The sequence below is a fragment of the Nuphar pumila genome, chromosome 16, assembly GCF_984573655.1.
Source record: "Nuphar pumila chromosome 16, dmNupPumi1.hap1.1, whole genome shotgun sequence".
NCBI lineage: Eukaryota > Viridiplantae > Streptophyta > Magnoliopsida > Nymphaeales > Nymphaeaceae > Nuphar > Nuphar pumila.
This window is the reverse complement of record NC_143264.1, coordinates 78,477,211-78,499,359: the sequence shown is the minus strand read 5'-3', so window position 1 is coordinate 78,499,359 and position 22,149 is coordinate 78,477,211. Positions and strand designations below refer to the sequence as shown.

At 40.9% G+C, this 22,149-nt stretch overlaps 2 protein-coding genes and 1 pseudogene across 2 annotated transcripts; 1 reads left to right on the top strand and 2 right to left on the bottom strand.

Moving 5' to 3' along the window:
* Positions 1–1,482: 1,482 nt before the first annotated feature.
* Positions 1,483–3,834, bottom strand: LOC149813736 (subtilisin-like protease SBT1.2 pseudogene; annotated as a pseudogene).
* An 8,324-nt stretch (positions 3,835–12,158) lies between these two features.
* LOC149813735 (uncharacterized) lies at positions 12,159–14,126 on the top strand. The gene is made up of 2 exons (XM_089991193.1): positions 12,159–12,640; positions 13,921–14,126. The coding sequence occupies exons 1-2, from the start codon at positions 12,159–12,161 to the stop codon at positions 14,072–14,074; spliced, it is 636 nt and encodes a 211-aa protein (XP_089847319.1). The 3' UTR covers positions 14,075–14,126.
* A 499-nt stretch (positions 14,127–14,625) lies between these two features.
* Positions 14,626–20,880, bottom strand: GATB (GLU-ADT subunit B). The gene is made up of 8 exons (XM_089990990.1): positions 20,244–20,880; positions 19,378–19,587; positions 17,749–17,889; positions 17,440–17,643; positions 17,141–17,338; positions 16,819–16,887; positions 15,086–15,202; positions 14,626–14,993 (listed from the first exon to the last, which is right to left on the bottom strand). The coding sequence occupies exons 1-8, from the start codon at positions 20,829–20,831 to the stop codon at positions 14,913–14,915; spliced, it is 1,608 nt and encodes a 535-aa protein (XP_089847116.1). The 5' UTR covers positions 20,832–20,880; the 3' UTR covers positions 14,626–14,912.
* Between the last annotated feature and the right edge of the window lie 1,269 nt (positions 20,881–22,149).

Here is a 22,149-nt window from a genome sequence, read left to right as displayed (position 1 = left end):
CCTGTTGAGATATCCTAAGGAACAGAATTTGTTGACTTGGCTTGATTTGATCATGCTACCTTAAACAAGCATGAGAGAGAGAGAGGTGAACCAATACCATCGGCTAATGTAAATTATAGAACAAGTATGAAGATTCTGGACAAATAAAAAAAAAAGTTGAAAGACAGTTGACTGGTGAATTAAAAAAAAAAAACGGTTCAATAATTCAAAATCCAGAAATAATTAGTGTTGAGCTTTATTTAGAATTGATGTGTTTATGACAATCCTACCATTTGCCCATGAGGGTTCCGCTCACCTGGTAGGGGCAGCTCGTTAACGTCCCCAAGCTGAAGGGATGTCATGAGTTTGAAACCTAAGGTGCGCATCCTTGCCATGAGGTAGAAGTTGGGTGTATTCCCTAATGATCAAGGAAGACCTGAGGTTTTGACACCAATAAGATCGTGAGTCAGTTTTCCACAGTGATTAAAAAAAATCCCACCATTTGGTTATCAGGAATGTTTACCATCGAGTTAAATCTGAATTCAAATATCATTAATTTATTTAGAAAAAGATTCTAATTATTAATAAGAGTGCAGTACTACTGATTTGAACTCATAGTAGCCCTTCAATGTTGCATCCTGCATTCTGCTGACTTCCTGTAAATTGTATATGAGTAGGAGCTCAAGCAATATTTATACTAATACAGTTCTAAAAAATTTGGTGTCAAGCACAAACAGTACCTTCATGGTATTCAAAATTTCTGAACAGCTTTATGTTTTTATACTGTTAATGTAGAAAACTGGGTCAATTTGGATATTGCACTCGGATCCATAAACTGGTTCCTTAAATCAGTTGGGCTTGTGATCATGCACAGTTCGAGTATAGTCCACTAGGTCGTCCTAGTTGAGTCTAATGAGGGGCAGACTTGAGTCCAGATTTTTGACTGGAATTGTGGCATGGAAAGAAAATCTTGGCAATGTGAGTGTAATGGAATTGGGTTGGTCAGGGTCCAATAGTGACCTGACCTATTTTGGTTGGGTCTGGATCTTGCATAGAGTGGATGACCAATGGAGTCAACAGTTCTAGGTTTAACTCTGCCAGTTTAATCAGGTCAGCTACACCCAGGATCGGGTCCAGGTCTGCGATTGCAGTATAACAATGGGTCAGTTCATCTCTACCCAGCCCACTTTGACCCAAAGTATGGTCCACAAGGACCATAAAATGCATTGAAGACTTTTCATCTGCATTCATGATCTGCACTGGGAAACTGAGGACTATTTTCATCTGCATTCATTCTTCTTCAGTGAAAGAAGTTACATTATAGTCTTCCCATTTCTCATGTCATACCAGCTAAAAAAAGGCAACAGAAAGAACAAAGGAAAAGAGGAATTAAAAAAACCTTAAACTCTAAAGATCCAAGTCATTACTTCCTATAGTCCTTCCCCACCAACACCAAGTTGCAACACATAAAAGTACTATAGAAGTAGAAGTATCATCAAATCTCTACCCTACCCAAGTCACAGAAATTGGGCTTCTCACCTTATAAGGACCATGGTGATCATGTACCCAAGTCAAGGAACCTTCTTTATACAACTTCTCTCCCTTGCCAAATATGTTCAGTCTGGAGACAAACCACACCTTGTAACTCAAGCTTTGATCCAAATGTTCAAAAGTGAGAGTCTGTGGCCTTACTCTTACTTCCACTCCTTTTGGTTCTTTCACCTCTACACTATAAGTAGAGTTTGGGAGACCAACATTCCTGAGCCTCCTATACAACATCACCACCCTTGTGTTCTTAGTCCCCATATTGAACATCACAGACATGGAGGGGTAATTAAGTCCCATGCCCTTGTTCTCCTTCAGCGCTTCTCTGCAAGTCACATTCTTATGAGTGATGGTGAATATCTCAGTCCTATCATAGCCCAAGCTACAAAGATGGAGAATGTAGTCTTCGGGCTCTATGTCGTAAACTAGCCCCGGATCGATAGCTCTCAACGGGTTCACATTCCCTGCCCCAATTGCAAAAACTCCTCCGGCAATAGGCCTACTATGTTTATTCAGTAGGTCGGCTGTGGTCATTAGTGCAGACTTAATTGCAGCAGGACTCCATGAGCGGTGAACTGATTTTATCAGTGCAGCAATGCCACTTATATGTGGGCATGCCATTGATGTCCCAGACAAGACTGTGAAGTTCACCATCCTCCGGTCCTCTGCTAAGCCACTTGGGCCGAGATTCTCAGGCCAGGCAGCCACAATGTTTGCTCCCGGAGCGAGAATGTCTGGTTTCAGGATTGACGGGTTTGTTAGACTTGGCCCCCTTGCAGAGAAGGTAGCAACAGAAGGAGAATTGGAGCTCCCATACTTGGTTCCTCCAAACAAGATCCTTGCTGTTGGGCGCCTTGATGACTTGATGTAGCTCTTGAGTACAAGGGACTCCTCGTAACCGACCAAAGTAGCCGGCAAGACATGGACATCAATGGAATCCTCCTCACCGTTCACTGCGGCATTCGCGAGGATCATGGCGGCAGCACCGGCCTCCTTTACCACCTCGCCTTTCATGGCCCTCCCGATCACTCCGCGGTCACAGACTACCATCTTCCCACTTACTAGAGCTCTAGAGAGTGTGTTGTTGAAGCAGAACTCTGAACCTTCTTTCCCGCCATTTTGGTACACCAATTCAAAATCTTTCCCGCCAAACCTGTCCCTGTGCTTCCCAGTATTGTAACGGTCGAATTGGTTTCCTGGGTACAAAGATTCACCATACAGGTAATGGCCATTCCCCAACCTTATGATGGCCGGGAATCTACGGTCCATGGTGCTCGCACCCACCGTCGTAATCCACGGTGCCTCATTGGCGACAGTTCCTGGTGCTGGGCCATTGTTTCCGGCAGCACAACTGACAAAGATCCCTCTCTCGGCTGCCCGAAACGCGCCGATAGCAATGCTATCATCATAAAGCGGCACCGGAAAACCCCCTAATGAGAGGGAGAGAACGTCCACGCCATCTCTGATGGCATCATCGATTCCGGCCAGAATGTCTGAGCTATAGCACCCACTGAACCAGCACACCTTGTACATGGCTAGGTGTGCCCCTGGAGCCATCCCCCGGGCATCGCCGGCCGCATTGCCCAGCACATTGGCTCCGGCCACCACGGCCCCAGCAGCAGTCGAGGATGTGTGTGTTCCATGGCCGTGGGAATCTCTCGGAGATGCGTATTCCTGTCCTAAATCCATCGGCATTCCCTCCAGTGGTGACATATGGTGGCCACGGCTGTAGAACCGGGCGCCGATGAGCTTCTGGTTGCAGCTCTTGGGACTGAAGCTCTCCCCTCCTTGGCAGATGCCTTTCCATCTCTTAGGCACAGGCGGCATTCCATGGTCATCGAAACTTGGGCTCTCCGGCCAAATTCCGGTGTCAAGAACACCAATTATGCTTCCCTCGGCAAATTTCAACACCGGTCTAATGCCCAGGGATGCCGAGAAATGGCTTAGTCCCAAGAATTTGTACGAATAAGTCGTCTGCAACGGTATCAAACAGTCAGGATGGATGTTGATCACACCCTTAGCAGCTCGAAGAACTAATGTTTCTTCTTCAGTAAGCCGAGCTGCAAAGCCATCAATGGCAGTATGGTACGAATAGAGAAGACCGGAGCTCGAACCGTTGCCGGACGCCGATTCGAGAAAGGATTGGTGCCATTGGAGCTTGGTCTGGAAGCCTGAGTCCTCCATAGCAGATGGGTGAAGATGAACAATGTAAGTTTGAAGGTTGGTAGCATGAGAACAAGTAACATGACCAATGAGGAAAACAAAGAAAACGATAAAGAACCATTGGACGATTGAAATTTGGGTGCCCATTGAGAGAAACAATGATATTTTTCAGTTGGGTGTGCTTAGATTGAGTGGTAGTGATGGTGGTGTCCATTATGGGATGTTGGTGGTGGTATTTGAGGGGGTTGAGAATTTGAATGATGGGAGGAGAAGAAGCAAAGCAAAGAAGAATTACAAGGTAGAGAAGAAACTCGTGAGTTTGAAGCTCTCTTGGTCATCACGAGTATTAGTTGGGGAGGGAGCTTCTGTTGTTTGGTTGTATAATTAGAGTGGAGTTTTCTTGAAGGGGTTTATCGGAGCATAAGGAAGGGAGCAGCAGCAATCCTCACGAGATCCATCACTGTGAGTTACTGCATTACAGTGAAATTTATATAGGCAACACGCTCCTCACATTCCATCAGAGAATCTTGGATATGACATCAATGAATTTATATGGAGTGCATTTATTGAGGTTTCTCCCCTTCTTGTCGTAAATAAGCTACTTTACGTCATGCAGATTAGGGGTGTCAACGGATAGGGTTTATCCAGACCCGACCCGGACCAAACCCTATAGGGTCAGGGTATGGTGACAAATAAGAAGATCCGATTAAGACCTGGGTCGGGGGACCCGGAAGTTTGTTTAATACATGGATCCAGGTATAGTTTGTGAAATTTTATACCAGGCCGGGTCCTGACCCAAGTTTCAATTAAGACCCATGTAAAAATGACAAAAAATATTATTTTATCGGGTCTAGTTCATGTAGTTCTTATCTAGTCCGGGTATGGTTTCTCTTATAGTAGACCCAAAAATCTGATCTAAGTCTGGTTCCACCTGTGTCCAAACCAAACCTAACCCAACCCGTTGACACCCCTAATGCAGATGCAATTAGGGTTGTCAGTGGGTCGGATTTGTACCGGGTGTACGATCCGACCTGAACCTGAATTCTCCCCTAGGGGCAAATATGCATGCCAAGTTTGAGTTATGATTTTTGTTGGGTTCCCAACTCGATTCTGCTTTTTTGCCACCTGATCGGAGTGTTTTATATGTAGTTTTAGTAAAAGTAAACTTGTAAAATTATGTGGATTCAGGTTTGAGATTTCATTTTTATAACCTAATATAACCAGAGAACATGACAATTTGTTATTTGGGTGGATTTGGATACACCTTGATGGATTGGCTACCTGATTCATTAACACCCTAGGTGGAATTTGGATCAGGTGCAATCACATTGCACAAAGTGAATGTGCCAATGCACCTGACTACCACCCATCAGCTGTTGGGCCCCACAGCTCACAGGCTTGCTAGAAAAATGAGTGGTGGTCAGTCGCAGCAGCACATGCATTTGGTGCAATGTGATTGCACCTGATCCAGCCTCCCCTACCTTCTCGGGTTGCAAACCTGAAAAGATCAGGTGCAATATGATTGTACAGATATTTGTGCATTAAGCATCCGATCACCCTCCATCATGGGGCCAGGGCCTGTCAGTTGTGGGGCCAGGGCCTGATGGTGGGCAATCAGGTGCTTAATGCACAAATTTTGTACCATGTGATTGCACCTGATCCAGGCTCGATGCAAGCCGATATGACCCGATTTTAGGATTCATTTTTTTTGGTTCTCTGCAACACTAAAAGAAGAAAATATGTAAGTAGCCATGCAGATGCAGGTTAGGCCCTCTTAGAAATGTATTATTATTATTATTATTACTTTAAATTTTCACCAACACCCAAATGTGAATTAAACCCTGATCAGAATAAGATCCGATGGCGTTTGGATTGAATTGGGAATGCATGTGGTAGTACTGTATGGGGTACAACAAAACCAAAATATATCATGTTTTGTATGTGAAAACTGCAATGGATCAGATTAGATCTGGTTCTGAACATAGATCCAATTTGAAACAATGATACGAATATGAGCCGGATAAACTTTCGGTTCTTGTTTCAAGAATGAGTATTCGGGATTAGAGTGTCAGGTTCAGATTGAAGGTCAGAACAAACCCGATCCATTTGCATCCCTCCTTCAAGAGGTGGCTTCACTGGACAAGAATGGGATATGGATAACTTTCTCCATTCATGGCTCGTGTAGCATTTAGCCACTCAGTGAGAATGCTTGTGTGCAGGGTGAGGTGAAATTGGATCAATTCTATTAAACCTATGATCCGAAACAGATTTTTTTTTTTTTTTGATAATTCAAGAGAAAAACACCTCCATCAACGACTGCACATTGGCTGGCCTTTGATTGGTAAAACCCTTGAAGTCCCCCTGCCCGCCGTCGAGTACAGCCAGCTGGAGGCAAGGGATGCCATTGGTGGGTTTCGAACTTATGACATCCCATCAATTTGGTGACAATTACAAGTCACCCAACCAAATGAGCGGATCCCTTGTGGGCTCCGGAACTCATATTTTTCTTGGACGCATATCTGAAAATAAGATCGGTCTGTGTAGTTGAATAGGATCCAGATTTATGTGGTTGGACCTTTCAGATTCAGATTTGGATTTGGATTTGGGTCAATTTTCATTTTTTTTTTCATATCAACATTCGTGGAATCGCAGGACAGATTAAATCAAATCTGTTTATATTTGTACAGGTAAGATGCTTGTTTCAGCCATTTTTTTTACTGCATCTGGTATCACCATGTGAAATTTTGATCCAGATTCATGCGGTACTTGTTTCAACCATTTTTTTACGCATCTGGTATCACCATATGAAATTTTGGTCCAGATTCAGATCTACCTCATCATATCTCATCAGGATTTGGGTTTGGATTTGGACTTATTGTTCATAATACAGAATTGGATTTGGATCACACATTATCCAATCCATACTAAATCCTTTTGCACTAGTGACAGTGACCAAGTAATGCAACGCACTGCAGATGCGGCCTAACCCAGAAAAAGGACAGGACAAAAGAATGAATATCCAATTTAAAGTGGGCAATGGGCCAGGCAGCCCACGGCCGGCCCAGCCCAGCCCGCCATGGGCTGGGCCTGGGCCTTTAAATTTGGCCCGAACTGGGCAGGCTGATAATGGCCTGGCCTGGCCCGATGGGTTTTCGGTATTTTTTCAAAAATCTGACTGCACCAATGCGATCTATATGCTTGTTTTTATAGGAATCAGTTCTTATAGCATTTGATCCCTACATGGTTAGGTTTTTATAACATTTTAAAAATCAACGGCTTACAATTTTCAGAATTTTTTGAGGCTCCAAATATCATTTTTCCATCCAGAATGCATTATCCAAGTGTCGATTTCTAGTAATTCAATCGTGTTGAACTCATCTATGGGCCCATTTAGCAGTTTCTCATCTCTCTCTCTCATGGCCGGGCCGTAGGCTGAAGGTTTTTTGAATGGTCCAACCTGAACTGGGCCTAGGCCCAGCCCGGCATTTGAAGGGGTCCGGGCTTTGGCCCGGCTGGCCTAGTCAATGGCCTGGTCCATTCCAATTTAGAGTTGAAAATGGGTTGGATTCAAAGAACTTATGACCCAATTCTAATTCATGCTTTTCAGATATGTACCAGATAATATGGTCCATATGCATAATCACGTTTGGATTGATGCTATCTGGTTGGATCTTTTGTGGTGTTACCATGAGTAGATCCAATCTGGATGCTGGTCTTCCATTTGAGATCGATCCAACGCATGATAAGGACCCAAACTTAACCCCAGATCTGACCTGATCCACCCCTTAATTCGAACCCCCGATTTTATGAATTCTTGGTGGAGAACATTGTAAACTCAAGAAAATACGTACACATAACAGACGATGGGAACAATTTGCAAACAATCAATATAAAAATATTGGAACTACCTCTTTTGAAAATCAAAGTCATAAGAGAAAAATGGTAGGATAATCAACTGTTTAAAGCTGTTTTGAAACCAAATTAAGCCACTTGGTTGCATTTTTTTTTGAAAGCCCTTATGGGGCCCATCAGTAAAAGACACCTGCACACCCGGTGAGAATCGAACCTGGGACGAAGGGGTCAGCACCTTTTTCCCAATCCTGCTACCACTGGTTGCATTTTGAAACCAAAAGTCACATAATTAATTGTTGAGGTGCAGTTTTTGTGTGTAATAAACAAAAGGGTCTTTTACAAATTTGTCCCTATGTTTTGTCATTTTTGCAAATTGGTCCTCACCTTTTCCACCATTATTGCAAAATGGTCCTTCTGTCATATGGCAATGGACCGGGGCCGGGGTAGGGGACAAGGTCTCCACCCCCTGTCCCGTTTTAAAATTTCACCTTTTATTGGGGTTTTGATTTTAACCTCCATGCCTGCATCCATCCTTGCTTCATGTCTTCCATCCCCAGTCAAAATGGGGGTGAGGTGGGGCAGGGCCTCGTTTCCTCTTGGTCCACTGTCATCCTTAAAGAGTATTTTAGTATTTTACTAATGGAGATCGGGGACGGGGTGAGGCAGAGCAAGACGGGGCAGGGCAGAGCCGTACCTGTGTTTTATGGGGCCTGAGGCGGAGGAAAAAAATGAGCCCCCTATTAATAGTAGGAGTTCGGGGCAGCGCCTCCTAATTTTTTTTAAAGATTCAAAATAACAATAAAATTTGCATTCACATTAAACAAATATAATATTCAAAATATTTATATTATATTAAATAAAAAAGTATAAAATATTTATATAAACTACCTAAACAATGGGCCCCTAAATTTTTTTGGGCCCAGGGGCTTGAGGCCCAAGCCTCATTGGCCTCTTTACAGGTCCGGCTTTGGGGCAGGGGAAATCATAAATCCATCCCCGCCTCCATCCCCACAAGGGTTTTGATTTTAACCTCCATCCTGCCTCCATCTCCATTTCATATCCTGCATCCCCAGTCCAAATGGGGTTAAGCCCCGTTTCCCCCGGTTCACTGCCATCCCTATTCTGTAAATAGCTACTAGTTTGACCATCACCAAAATGTCCCTCATCAAATAGTTGTTAATTTATTATTTTTTTACAAAATAATCCCTACTTTATTCATATTTTACAAATTGATCTTTTGTATGGGCAAAACTGTCAATCTGTCTGCCCTTCAATAGTTACCGTCGTGGAAGCTAACTGCTGTTAGCTTCGATGACTGATTTGCGAAGGTTATTGAAAAGGCAGGGACTGATTTGTAAAATAGCATATAAGGCAGGAATATTTTGTAAATCGGCGACCAATTTGCAAAAAGAAAAAAAAAACCTAAACAAAGAACAAGCAAAAGCCTTGTCATGTTTAGATTAAGGTGGTAGCATTTTGTTAATTTAATACAGCTTTTGATGCTGACATAAGTATCATCTGTTAGTGGCCTAATTAATATATTAGGTATACAATAAACTTATCAAAACTTTCCCTTCTTTGCACATTGATATATACAAGTAAAAAACAGCACTCTTAATGGCCTGCCTTGAAACAAAAGGTCATGAATCGGCCACATCTCCCATCATAATTTTGTATTTAGGTTGTTTAAAAAATACATTAGGCATTCCCTCAAAAAGAAAAGAAAAAAGAAGTATATTAGGTATACTATAAGTTATGAAAACTTTGATTATTTCTCTTTGCACACTGATAGCAAGTGAAGAACAACTTTCTTGTGGTCCTTCAAACAAAAACAAAAGGCCATGAATCGGCCACATCTCCCATCATATTTTTGTATTCTTTCCATTGTCATTCACAAATTCTCTATGACCCACCTTCAAGCAATCAAAACCTAAAGCCCCGGCTGACCCATTACCTACTAAAGAGCCTGCTGCTTTGGCCATGTAGCAAGGGATGTGCACCCCGGGTATCGAACTCTCAACATCCTTCAGCTTGAACGCTATAAGCTGAGCGCATCAGGTGCACTCACACTGTACACCAAAAGTGTGTCACTGTACCTGACCTCCCTCCATCTCACTGACAGGCTGCACCAAGAGATGGAGGGCAGTCAGGTGCAGCGTCACACTTTTGGTATGCAATGTGACGCACATGATCTGCCGTCCTCCTTTAAGCTGATCTACCTAAGGCAGGTAAACAAGCCTCTGTGGGCTCATAGTTTGATTTTTTTATAATCTCAATGTTGGTTAAAGCCTTTGAATTCCCGAAGAACACGTAATCAAGAACGTATTTATTTCACGTATGGATGACCCTCGGACTTCCACAACCATCTCTCATATCATTAGTCTCTCTCTCTCTCTCTATCTATATATATATCATTAGTTAGAGGTTGATGATTAACATAACTATGGCTCTCAAGAGGTCGCACACTGACCATCAACACAACTATAACTCTTCAGAAAATCACACACTTGGCTACAGGTTGGTTGTTTTTCATCAGAAACATGTGAGATTCAAGTTGATTTTCTGACAGAAGAATACAAAAGAAAAGATATAGAAGGAAAAGAAACACCAACATAGGCAAGTCTGAATCTTGGCTTTCTTCTAAGTGTAGCTTCTTGGTTGGAGACGCACGGGGTCTGGGTCCAAGTAGTGGGTGAAGGCGGAAGGCGGTGATAGGTGCTAACCCCACATTTCACAGAGTACTCAGGCCACACAAAACACAGACAATCGGTGAAGTGTGTAGCAATTTTCTGTATAAAGAAAAACACAAAAATCGCTATGCAGGCTGCGATTTTCTGTGTTTTGTGTGGCCCAATTACTTTACAAAGTGCTCGGGCCCGATCACTGGATCTGCTCAGTACATTCCGAGTTCGAACCGCAGCGTGTGAGTTTGTGCACAAGTTGAAACTGGGTGTACCTCCAGAGTCAGAGAGGACCTCAAGGGTTTTACCAGTGTTCCCCTTGGCTTCGAAAAAAAAGCGTAGCCTTTTTGTTTTGTTTTTCAGTGAGTGATGTTTTGGGGTAGCCAATGGAATTAATGCTATGATCATGGTGTTATTTGAGCGTGGTTCCTTATATTGTGGAGTTTTTATAGGTGTCATCATGCTTTCTTGGGTGCAATCTATAGCCTACATTAAACTGTTATTGCTTCTCGTGACTCAAAGACAGGAAGGAAGGAAGAATAAGAAAACATGGAGATAGCTTGCTCTGCAACCAAGTGGCAAAGAAAACACGAATGTAGTCCAAGTCTGGTTCTTTAGCAGTCGTCTTTTCGTTGGACTCCTCTTCCTTTTTTTTCTGATCTCTGTGATTTTATGTACTCTTGTTTGTTTTTTAACCTCTTAGATTCATAGAGTATTTTAGTATCATTCTCTTTTAACATTTTATTGAAGTTGTTTGTCGTGTTCTTGGTGTTTCGAGAAGTGTACTTACTACTAAATATAATATGTTGTCTATCTTCAGCATCTACTCAAGAAGCTGTAATACAATAAACTTTCAAGGAAGAAAGAAAAAAAAGGCTTAATTCTCCTTATATATCATCCCCATACACAATTATTTCTCTTCATCTGCACCTTTCATTCCATTCCTTGAATAAAACAGAATAGAGGTGCGGCATAAGTTTTGGATGAAGATTAGGGTTATGTTGATCATTATATCATCGTCTCTTTGGAATTTGCGGGATATCCAATCTGCCACTAGCCGAACAATCCGAGCTGGAAGTATTCAAACTCATATAATTTCTGTGGCGAGCTGAGTGAGTTCGAGTTGGCTTGTTTACAGAAAAAATACATTGTTTGGGAGCTAGAAACAATAGGACCATAAAAAAAATAGTTTGTTTCAGAGCTGGAGGAAATAAGATTTTATCTCTAATCCAAATGATTCAATCATTTGTTCTACACTATATTAAATGTTTTAAAAACACAGTCGAGAGGTCACATTAGGTGATCCTTTTAAAACACAGATTTTGGGGTCACTGATGTCATCATTACACAAAGATGAAGGATATCGGACGGTGGACTGTTAATCATAAAAAAAAGTGTTTTGAATAACACCTAATCCAATCTCATTTGGATTGAGAGTCTGAGACCTGGAGTTGCCTAAATTAGTCCCTGAGTTTTTGAACCGGTCAGGATCGACGGGCCAATTACCCTATGCAAGCAAACCCGAACTTTTTTTTCCTACAATCAGAAATTCTCGAAAAATAATAGAGCCTAAGCATTTGAAACGAAGGTAGGCTAAGTTTAGGATGACCATCAATCAAATTTCCCAGAAAAAGGTTTGAACGCTAAGACCCTTATTATAGCCAACAGCACCACTACGTACCACCGTCCTTGGAGAATTTGAGAGGTGGGGATAACGGATTTCCGGTAACCCCAAGCAAGGAAAGAGAGAGAATCCCAACCGCACGCCTAAACAGAGAAGGGTAAGAGCTGTATCAACGAGGACTCACACAACCCACAAGCCCCATAAGAGGAAACGACGAGGCCTACTTTGGTTCGGGCAGGAAGAACCATTGGTGGCGGCGGTGGCGGCGGCGGTGGAAGGCGATCACCGGTCATCGTCCAAGAGGGGGAGTCGGGATGCGACAGGCGGCGGTGGCGCCAACGCCTCCTCCACTGCCGATGGTGGTGGTGGATGGTGGTGGCGGGGAGGAGGCCACGCCGAGGAAGGTGATGGTGGTGGCGGACGCCACGAGGGAGTCCATGGGGGCCCTCGAGTGGGCCCTCTCCCACGCCCTTGTTGACAGGGACGAAGTCCTGCTCCTCCACGTCGCCCCGCCATCCACGTGGCGGAATACGCTCTCGGCGTTCCTCCGGTGGCCCCCACCAACTCCAGCCGATTCCCCCGCCGCCGGTAGTGGCGGTGGTGGTGGTGGTGGGGAGAAGGATTTCTTGGAAACCATGAGGGCGGCCTGCGAGGCGAGGCTGCCCAAGCTGAGGGTGGGGATCGAGACGGTGAGGATGGACGTGGACGGAAAGGGCCCCACTGTCCTCGCGCAGGCCATGGCCCACTCGTCCGACCTCCTGGTCGTCGGTCAACGCCGGATCAACTTCTCACAAGGGTGGGTCTCTCTCTCTCTCTCTGCTTGGGTCTGCATAGTCTGTAAAGGGTTCGGGTCAATAATGATCCGGATCCGATCATATAACTAATAACGGGGTTCTGGTTTTTTTAGGTCACGAAATTAGAATCTCAAACCCCAATCCGCTTAATTTTTAAATATTATTTTATAAAAATATACATAAAATATTCGGGTTGGTTCGGTTACCGTGCAAAAATTATGACCCAAATCTGGGCCACATATTGCCCGGGGTTTGAGTCGACCCAAACATTATTTAGTTCCGTATTTTCAATGCCCGTACCTGAGAAATTCGGTTCAGGCCAGGTTGAGTACCCAACTGGACCCATTGATAGCCCTAGATCTGCATCCCAACCGTGTCTTGTGACAGAATCGAACCAAGTTGTGTTGGTACCAGCCAAGTCTAGCTTGTTTAGTCAAAGCTCAGTCAAACGGATGGGTTTGATGACAGCATAATCGGTGGATCTTATTCGGCTCAGTAAGTCAAACATGACTCAAGACAGTCAAGCTGGAAATGGGTGAGCCATGGTTGAATATTCTTGTGGGTGGTGAATAAAATATCAAAAAAATTTTACTAGTCAAACATGAATCAGACAGTCAAGTTGGAAATAATCTTGTGGGTGGTGGAAAAAAGAAAAACCGAAAAATGGTACCAGTTTGTTACATAGCATAGTTCAACAACGATGATCACATCATGAACATAATCCTTCCTTTCAATTTCAGACCATAGTTATCGGAAGAGCCTCCCTAAGGGGGGAAGTATGCTTCTGAAATGGGAAGCACAATGTATGAGGAGGGAAACTCGCTTTTTAGTTTTGAGAAACACAATTCCCACTCGCATCCTTTCGTTTCTCACTTGTTTCCCCTTCACTTCTCTCTTATTTTTTCTTGCTTCTCTTTTGTTTCTTATGTTTATGTTATTATTTATTTTTTCGCTTCCCACTCATTTTCCTCTAGTTTATTTCATGTTTCTTTTTTTGAGAATCATGTTGATCTAGTTTATTTCATGCTCTTTTTTTTGCTTCTCACACTTTAACAATCGCGCTTCATGTTTCATATTACTTTTTAACACTCTTTCCCACTTTCGCTTCACGGATAGCTTCCCTAATCCATTTTGCTTTTTGGTAATTATGTTCCATACTATGTAACAAAATAGTCTTATTTTAAAGAGTAGAACTTTTTTTTATCGACTTAAAATACATTTATTTTAAAAAACTGTAGGATGAATTTATGTATGTATTTCTAAGTTTTTTCTTTTGTTGCAGGTGTAGGCTAATTGGGTCTAACCGAGTGGTCGACACAGCTGAGTATTGCATCGAGAACTGCAAGTGCATGTGTGTAGGAGTTCAAAGGAATGTGCAGAGCACAGGTTACCTTCTCAACACCAAGAAACACAAGAATTTTTGGCACCTTGCTTAAAGCACTCTGATTCCTTATTGCCATGACTTGGCCCCATGGAATCCAGAGGGGTAAATATACATATTATCAGCTTGGCTCTGTTCCCTTCCAATGCATAAATACTAAGACAAACATCTACACTCTTAGTCACAACATCATACTCTATATTTCCGAACATGCACACCAAGTAAATCCATCCCTTTGCTTCTTTTCTTTCTTATTCTAATAAAGGCAATTGATTTGTTATATTATCCTCTTTTGAAGAAGCTAAGAATGAAAAGTGATTCCCCACTTACCAGGGGGGAAGGGGCTCCGCTTGTCTGGTAGGAGCAGCTAGTGACCTTGGGACGTTGCAAGTTCAAATCCCAATGGTATTGTTGTATAACTGGTAGGGGTCTGCCTAACCCCAGCTTGCCTTTAAAAAAAAAAGTGATTCCCCACTTAAAAGGCCACCACCCCCAGTTTGGACTTGGACTGTACCAAAGTCCTTTAGGCTGAAATACAAACTCTTTGTAATGCATTACAACATTATCATGATGAGAGAGAGAGAGAGACCTGCTTCAACATTTAAATTAATAAATAAATGATTAATACTCATGGATTTTGACAATGTGCGACTACAAGAAAGCACCAAGAAATTTCAGTTTATAGATCACAAAATGACACCATTGCGAAATCACATAATGCCTCTCTTTTATACAAAAACTGGTACAGATAAAAAAGGAAAAGAAGAATACAATTTTATACAGCAAAAGGGACTACCATTAAGGGAGTCATAGTCCATATTGCACCTGCGAGCCTTTTTCCAAATAAGAAGGCCACGGAAAACATCCAGCAGTATTGGACATTGAGAAGTTGATTAGTCCTTGGCATTCAGTTTCCCCAAAAGGATCTTGTTTAACATAGCAGGGTTGGCCTTCCCCTTTGATTCCTTCATCACCTGAAATAGAATGCACAAACTCATCCATGAACCATATCCAAAGTATCAAGAAACCTGGCAGTGCCACATCTCAAACAACCCGCTTTCATTACCTGACCAGCAAAAAATCCTTGCAATTTTTTCTTGCCACTACGATACTGTTCGAGCTGCTTAGGATTCTCTGCTAACACTTTGTCCACCATCGATTCAATCTTCACTGGATCTACTATCTGGGGTTCACATGTCAAGTGTTTGTTACATTACAATGTGAAAAGACTATGGGGTTGATATTAACAATGATATTATGAAAACACCACAGAACTGATATTAACATCAGAGGCTTTGAACTCAATAAGCAACCATGTATATCAGCATTTTAAGGAGGCCAAAGAAGACTAGCAAAACGGCAAAAGCATGTGAGATTTTATCAGGGTAGAATAGGAAATTGCTGCTGACTGATAATAATAAAATGATGTTCACTGTTTTGGTGTAAGTAAATTGCATCAAGCAAGTTTATACAGAGTTGTGGTTGATTTCCCAGCTCTCTTAAACACTCATTTCCATGCATATCAAATCTCAGCTAATATCAGAAGAGGAAAGGATGCATTCAAGCTCCAGTTTAGAAGTTCCCTAAACTTTGTAGCGAAAGGTCACTGTTGAAGTTCTCCCAGTAAATGCTTGGCAGAGCCTTTTCTTGGAATAGTTCAAAATTACTTTTTTCTCTTTTGAACGAGAACTCTTTTCAGTAACCAAGAAAAAAATGAAGTCCAAGAAGCTAGGAAAAACTAGAAACCAAATTAAAATGGGAGGAACTGTGCTAATTTCTTCTACAAGAAATACAAATTCAAAGAATTACTCTCAATATTCAAGTTTGTGATGGAAACTACTAAAACCTTCATGTTGGTCAAATGCATCCAAATTTTGCAGTAAATTCCAGAGTACTGACATGTTGACTCAGGATAGATAGAACCAACCAAGTCATTTTGCCAGCACAATTAAGGTCATGTATTGGATTTGTTACAAAAGGCAAAAGGGATTTTGAAGAAAAATTTTCAGAGTTTTACAGGTCTGTCAGGACTTATTTTTCAATATCACAACCAGGTCGAGGAATCATTTTTCATTTTCAACACGCCTGCAACATTTGTTATAATGTAACAAAACACCCAGAGCCATAATTCCTGGAATGACACTATGATAGCTTATTCCAAATGCATCAACAAAATATTAAAAAATTGATTATTATGGAGACAAGTCTTCAGCTAAAATGTAAAGTCAGGAGACTGAACAAAGCTGACACCTTTTGGAGCCTTCCACACATAGGTTCAACAATGTCATCAGAAAAAAAAATGGATGGGTTCTGAGTTCTGTCAAATCATGAATATTGGATTTTTAGAATTGTACTACATATGATATGAATAAACACAGAAGAGATCCATCAATATAAGCAAGAGATCTCAACTATAAAAAATGATAACAGGCATAGACCAAAACCATTTTTTCTTAGATATCCTCATCATCCATTAGCCATTGCCAAACTTTTTGTGTCTGTCATCTTATGCATCATCAGCTGATTTTGCTGGCTGTAATGTTTAACAGTGATCATTTAACAAAAAAATTTTGAGTGCCTAGAATAAACATATTATTCCATATGTCTCTCGAGGATATTTGGGAAAGAAAATACAGAAGCTCAAAATGAAATTTTGCAGGAAGAATAAACCAACAACCGATCTACACAACAGGCGAGAGCAATATGATAAGTTTCATATTAATCAGAAAATTCAATTTACATGCTTATTACAGATTTCAAATTCAAGCGATGAAACAACCAACACCACAAATTACTTACCTGAACAAGGTCTTTTTCTTCAATCACTGCCTTCACAGTTCCCCCTTTTGCTATCAACTCAAACAATATCTGCAGAAAAATAAATAAGCACCACTCAATAAAAATTGCTCAACTACTATCCATTGTTACATGAATGAATATCGTTGAGCTTTTCATACATAAATTTTTTATTAGCAACTACTCATATAATACTAATAAGATTGTAGAACAACTGTCAGAAACAAAGTAAAACAAAAAACTGTCACTTTGAACAAGACATGACAAGCTGAATGACAAAATTGAAGTTCTAAAATGAGAAAATCATTAATATTTCACAATTCACCTCCTTCCCAATCTTTCCACTGATTGTACCATCTTTGATGGAAGCTATTAGTTCAGCCAGTTCTTGAGGTGTTAATTTGATCACGTTTATTGATAACTTTTCATTTTTTAAATAGGCAGCTATGTCACCCATGATCCAGTTAGCAGCTAGTTTCACATCAGCACCCTTTGCAATAGTGGCATCAAAAAAATCTGCAACCTGAGACATTCAGTGAAAATGGAATCCTGTCACAGCTGATACAACAGCATCACAAACATATAGTAAAAAGAGAAAACCCATAACCAGTCATCTGCAATTACATTGATATCATTTGCCAAGAAGAGGACATCCTGCATGCTAAGACCCATTTGTTCATATCGTCTTCGCTTTGCATCTGGAAGTTCTGGGAGTCCAGAGCGAAGCATATTCACATACTCCTCTGTGAGGACTACCTCTGGGAGGTCAGGTTCAGGAAAATATCGATAATCAGCCAGTCCCTCCTTTATCCTCATAGTTATTGTTTTCTGGAAAAAAAAATTGAGACAGAGGGATAACACACATTATAAAAAGGATGACAAAAATGAGTCCAAGAAAAAGAAAAGGCACTAGATACACTATGGACAATAAACCTGAGAGCCTTCTTCCCAGAGTCGAGTTTCTTGTATAATTTGATCATCTTGGCCCTCATTGTGGAGTGAAACTTGCCTGGAAATCTCAAACTCAATTGCCCTTTGCATGGCTGAGAATGAGTTCATATTCTTGATCTCCACCTACACAGAAGAAGAAAAAAGAATTGAGTTTCATAAAAATTTCTAATATCAAAAATAAATAAATAACCTGTGTCACCCATGCCAGTGAAAACCTGCATATAGGATATATTCCCTGTCAGGCCAAGACAAAGAGAAATCATGTGAAAAACATGTGGTCCCTATGCCATAACTAAGCAAGGATTGATGCTACTTGGTTCAAATAATTGGCCAATCATATCAAGTAGTATGAAACACAATACAAGGTTTATGTCCAGACACATAAATACCTAGCCAAAGCATTTTAGATCAATTCAGAGCATAGTCACAAATATCGGTATCGGCTATATCTCGGAGAGGCTATTTCTCGCAATATTTTAGGTTTGGTGATAAATCTCAGGGCTTAAAAAATATAAAAAATATAAAAAATAACAAAAATAAGTAACAAAATATCATGTTTAGACAAAAAATACATAAATAATAAAAGAAATATGTAAAATAAAGAAGAAAAACATATTTAAAATGGAAAAGATAAATAAAAACAGTAAAACTAATTGATAATATTGTGATAATATCACAAGAATATCGTGATAATATCACAATATTATCAAATTGGTGATATTTTCAAAATATCGTTGATATCTGTGACTATGATTCAGAGTAAAGCGTTATGCAGAAGATTTCACGATAAACACAAAGATGAAATAGAGCTGACCAACAGAGAACTAGTGGCTCAATGACGGAACAAGACAAGCTTGTCAAGAACTCATGGACTATCTCTCAAAAAATCCAACTGCTGAGGACACTACTATAGGCAATTGAAGGATATAAGGTTATTGATAAGGTCAGGCTATAAGCTCTTCTCAGTGTAACTATCATGGCCTCCAAGTATTGAGAATGCACGAAAATTTCTATAATTTGACAATCACTGGCTCTTGGAACTCAGAGATCAGACTGAGAAAGTTAGTGGGGAAAAACTAAAGGTTCAGTATTGAACTTAATCTCCTTGTTTCACTTTGATCAGTATTATGATCGAGATTCTCAGATTGATCTCTGAGTTAACAAAAGCCAGTGATTGCCAAAGTGAAACAGGGAGATTAAGTTCAACACCGAACCTTTAGTTTTTTCCCACTAACTTTTTCATGGATCGCATGTACAACCTGTTCATATACTTCAAGGAGCATTTATTTGATCAATATCAGATGAAATGCAGCACAGGAGGCTAAATTTCGATTCATCTATAAATATTATTCCAATGAAGCAAGTTGTAGACCTCTATCTTCTGTGGTAAATTATACCACGCATATGCTTTACATTTCAATTTGTACTCAAACAAAATTTTTCGCTTGCCACAGCCATGAACCCCATCCAGGCCTAGAACAAAATTCACTAGTCACAACCAAGAAGATCACAAACTGTTCATGTTATGGACTGGCTGTTTCAGATTCTCTGCATAAAGGTAATTTGTAAACAAAAGAAGAGAAAGAAAGCTCTGTGATAACCGTCATTCACCTTTGTTCCAAAATTTGCCTGCCCCTTTGGCCGGACAGAGACATTCACATCACACCGCAGTGAACCTTCCTGCATATTTCCATTGCTCACTCCTAGATATCGGACCAGTCTCTGTATTTCTGCTGCATACTCTGCAGCATCCAAGCCGCTCCTCATGTCAGGCTCAGAAACAATCTCAAGCAAAGGGACCCCAGCTCTGTTCAAGTCCACCTGAACCGAAAGGCATAATCTTTTTTAACAGAATACAAGGCTAATTAACTATTTTTATATGAAACATGCTACACTAATTAGATTTTGTCCAATAGAAGCTGAAAAACCAATAGCGGATGAAGAAAGAAGCGACCATCCATACAGGAGAAAACGTATATATTAATCATATGAGAGAGATTCAAACTGACATCTTATCAAGGGAAGGGTAATTCAAATGTTAATAATAATAAACGAATCGCTGAATAATAGTAATTAACAAAAAGTACACCAACTAGACAATATAAGTCATCAACATAGACAGATGAGTCCATAAAAAACAATCCCTTCCAATCAAAAGATTAAATCACAACATCACATTCACCACTCTCCGAACAGTAGAAAGTAGCAACACATGAACCAACAAAATGATGGTTATGTTTAAAAAGAAAATGAAACTCAAAAACCTTGATAGACCCAGAAAAAGAATTTTTAACCAAAACCAACCATCCAAAAACCCGTCTATAACCCAAAGTAAAGCTTAATTCACATAGCAACAATTACAAGATACCAACAAAATTTTTAACCAAAACCAACTTGGGGGAACTCTCAAACACAACAGTTACAATCATGAGTGAAATCATTACAGAGAACTAGAAGTTACAAATTTTCACCAATACCTGTGAATACCCACCACTGGCAGAATGAATCAACTTTCCAGCATCCTCTTCCATATGGACCCTAGTGATACCAAACCTCTTGTGTCCACCTCCAAACTCAACAGGCAGGTCCACGTCAATGAACCCAAGACTAGCAATTGGGACATCAAACTGAGAAATCTGATATCCTTTTGGCAAGTCAGGGTAAAAATACTGCTTCCTATCAAACTTTGATCTTAGGGAGAGTTTGCAATTGAGGGCAAGGCCTAATTTGACGGCAAATTCAATGACCTTTGAGTTGAGGACAGGGAGGCAGCCGGGGAGGCCCATGCAGATGGGGCAGATGTGGGTGTTGGGTGGTGAACCATAGTGGTAGGGGCAGCTACAGAATGCCTTGGTGAGGGTGGAGAGTTGGACGTGGGTCTCTATTCCAATGACGGCCTCATAATCTTCTTGAAGGGGTTTTGATAAGGTGGGGCTCTCGGTTTGAAGAGAAGCACAAGTTCTGGTGAGGGAGAGAGGCAGTGGAGGGAGAAGGGCGGCTTTGGGCTTGGAGAAGAAAGAGTTGGGGAACTTGGGTGCTCTCAATAGGATGGAGAAAGAAGCCATTCATGGGATGTCTCTCTCTCTCTCTCTCTCTCTCTGCTAGTTGAGTGTCTCTATTCAGATATAATCCGTCTCGGAGGGATTAGGTTCTTTGTTTCTACGCTACATTGAACGCTACGGTACAGGTGGGCGTTGGGCCGTTTGCTAATGGATCGGGAGTAGGGTGTCAATGGATCGGGTTTGACCCGGATCCTACCCGTAACAAACCTATAGGGTTAGTTTTTGGTGATAAAAAAGTGTCCGATTAGGAACCGGGAATGATCCTATTAGTACATGGACCCAGGTTTGGTTTGTGAAATTTCATATTAGACTGGGGTTCGATCCGAGTTCAGTTTAAGACTCATGATTTTTCAATACAAAACAGATAAAAAAATATTATTTTATCGTTCATGTAATCCTTATAGGTCCTGGGTATGTTTTTTTTATAGCAGACTCAATAGAACCCTATCCGGACACAGTGCCAGCACCTCGAAAAAGACAGATTCGGGTTTGAACTCACCTAAGTCCGAACCAGATCCGACTAGTTGACATCCCTAGTCAGGAGCTTGGTTAAATTGTGACGAGACTGAGTTAAACAAGCTGAACTCGAACTAGTTTGTTAAAAAAAATACATTTTTAACATTAAAAATAATAAAAATAGGAATTTAAACCTTCAAACTAAGCTCAAATACATTTTTTCAAAGCTGTGAGCAATAAAAATTTAACTCTAAACTTATTCCTTGCAAGCCCAACAATTCAACCATTGGAACTCTATGGTAAAAAATATATGTAAAATATATTGATCAGTAGCGGCTCTCCTCATTCCCAGTCCAACTTAAAATTAGGGCTAGTAATGTCAGATGGATTCTTCAACTTAAGTTTGTTTTATATCCTTTTATACACTATTTTTAATGAGAGACTACAAATTCTTGTGTTTTATTTTTAGTGTGTTCATGTGAAATAATTTTTTTTTAAGGGAGATGTGATAGTTTTTTAGAGGGTGTTAACGTGACATAGCTTAAAAGTTTGTTCAAGCGTGTAAGAGAATTTTTATAATTTGTTCTTTGCTTTTTATAATATGTTCTTAGTAACTTCCAATATAATCTAAACTCTAAAACCTTCAATGCTTGGGTTAGAATAAGGCTCTTTGATGTGGCAGTCTAGGTTCAAATCCTATGGCCGTCACCCCCCTGCATAAGCTGAACCCTGGGGTCGAGGGGTTAAGCCCTTAGAGTTTTACGTTGACAGGACACTGATCGTAAGTATGGCAGGCTGAGCCAGCGTGGCTAAGTCTCTGCACCTAGGTTGGTTTCTTCGAGTAAAAATAAAAAAAATAGCTAGA

What these genes read in the sequence shown, in the direction of transcription:
- GATB (XM_089990990.1), bottom strand. Translation starts at nt 20,831, where the DNA reads ATGGCTTCTTTCTCCATCCTATTGAGAGCACCCAAGTTCCCCAACTCT. An exon ending in TCTTGGCAAATGATATCAAT is followed by an intron (nt 17,339 to 17,439) that starts GTAATTGCAGAT and finishes TGAATGTCTCAG; the next exon opens with GTTGCAGATTTTTTTGATGC. An exon ending in GTGGAAAGATTGGGAAGGAG is followed by an intron (nt 16,888 to 17,140) that starts GTGAATTGTGAA and finishes ATTTTTCTGCAG; the next exon opens with ATATTGTTTGAGTTGATAGC.
- LOC149813735 (XM_089991193.1), top strand. Translation starts at nt 12,159, where the DNA reads ATGCGACAGGCGGCGGTGGCGCCAACGCCTCCTCCACTGCCGATGGTG. An exon ending in CGGATCAACTTCTCACAAGG is followed by an intron (nt 12,641 to 13,920) that starts GTGGGTCTCTCT and finishes CTTTTGTTGCAG; the next exon opens with GTGTAGGCTAATTGGGTCTA.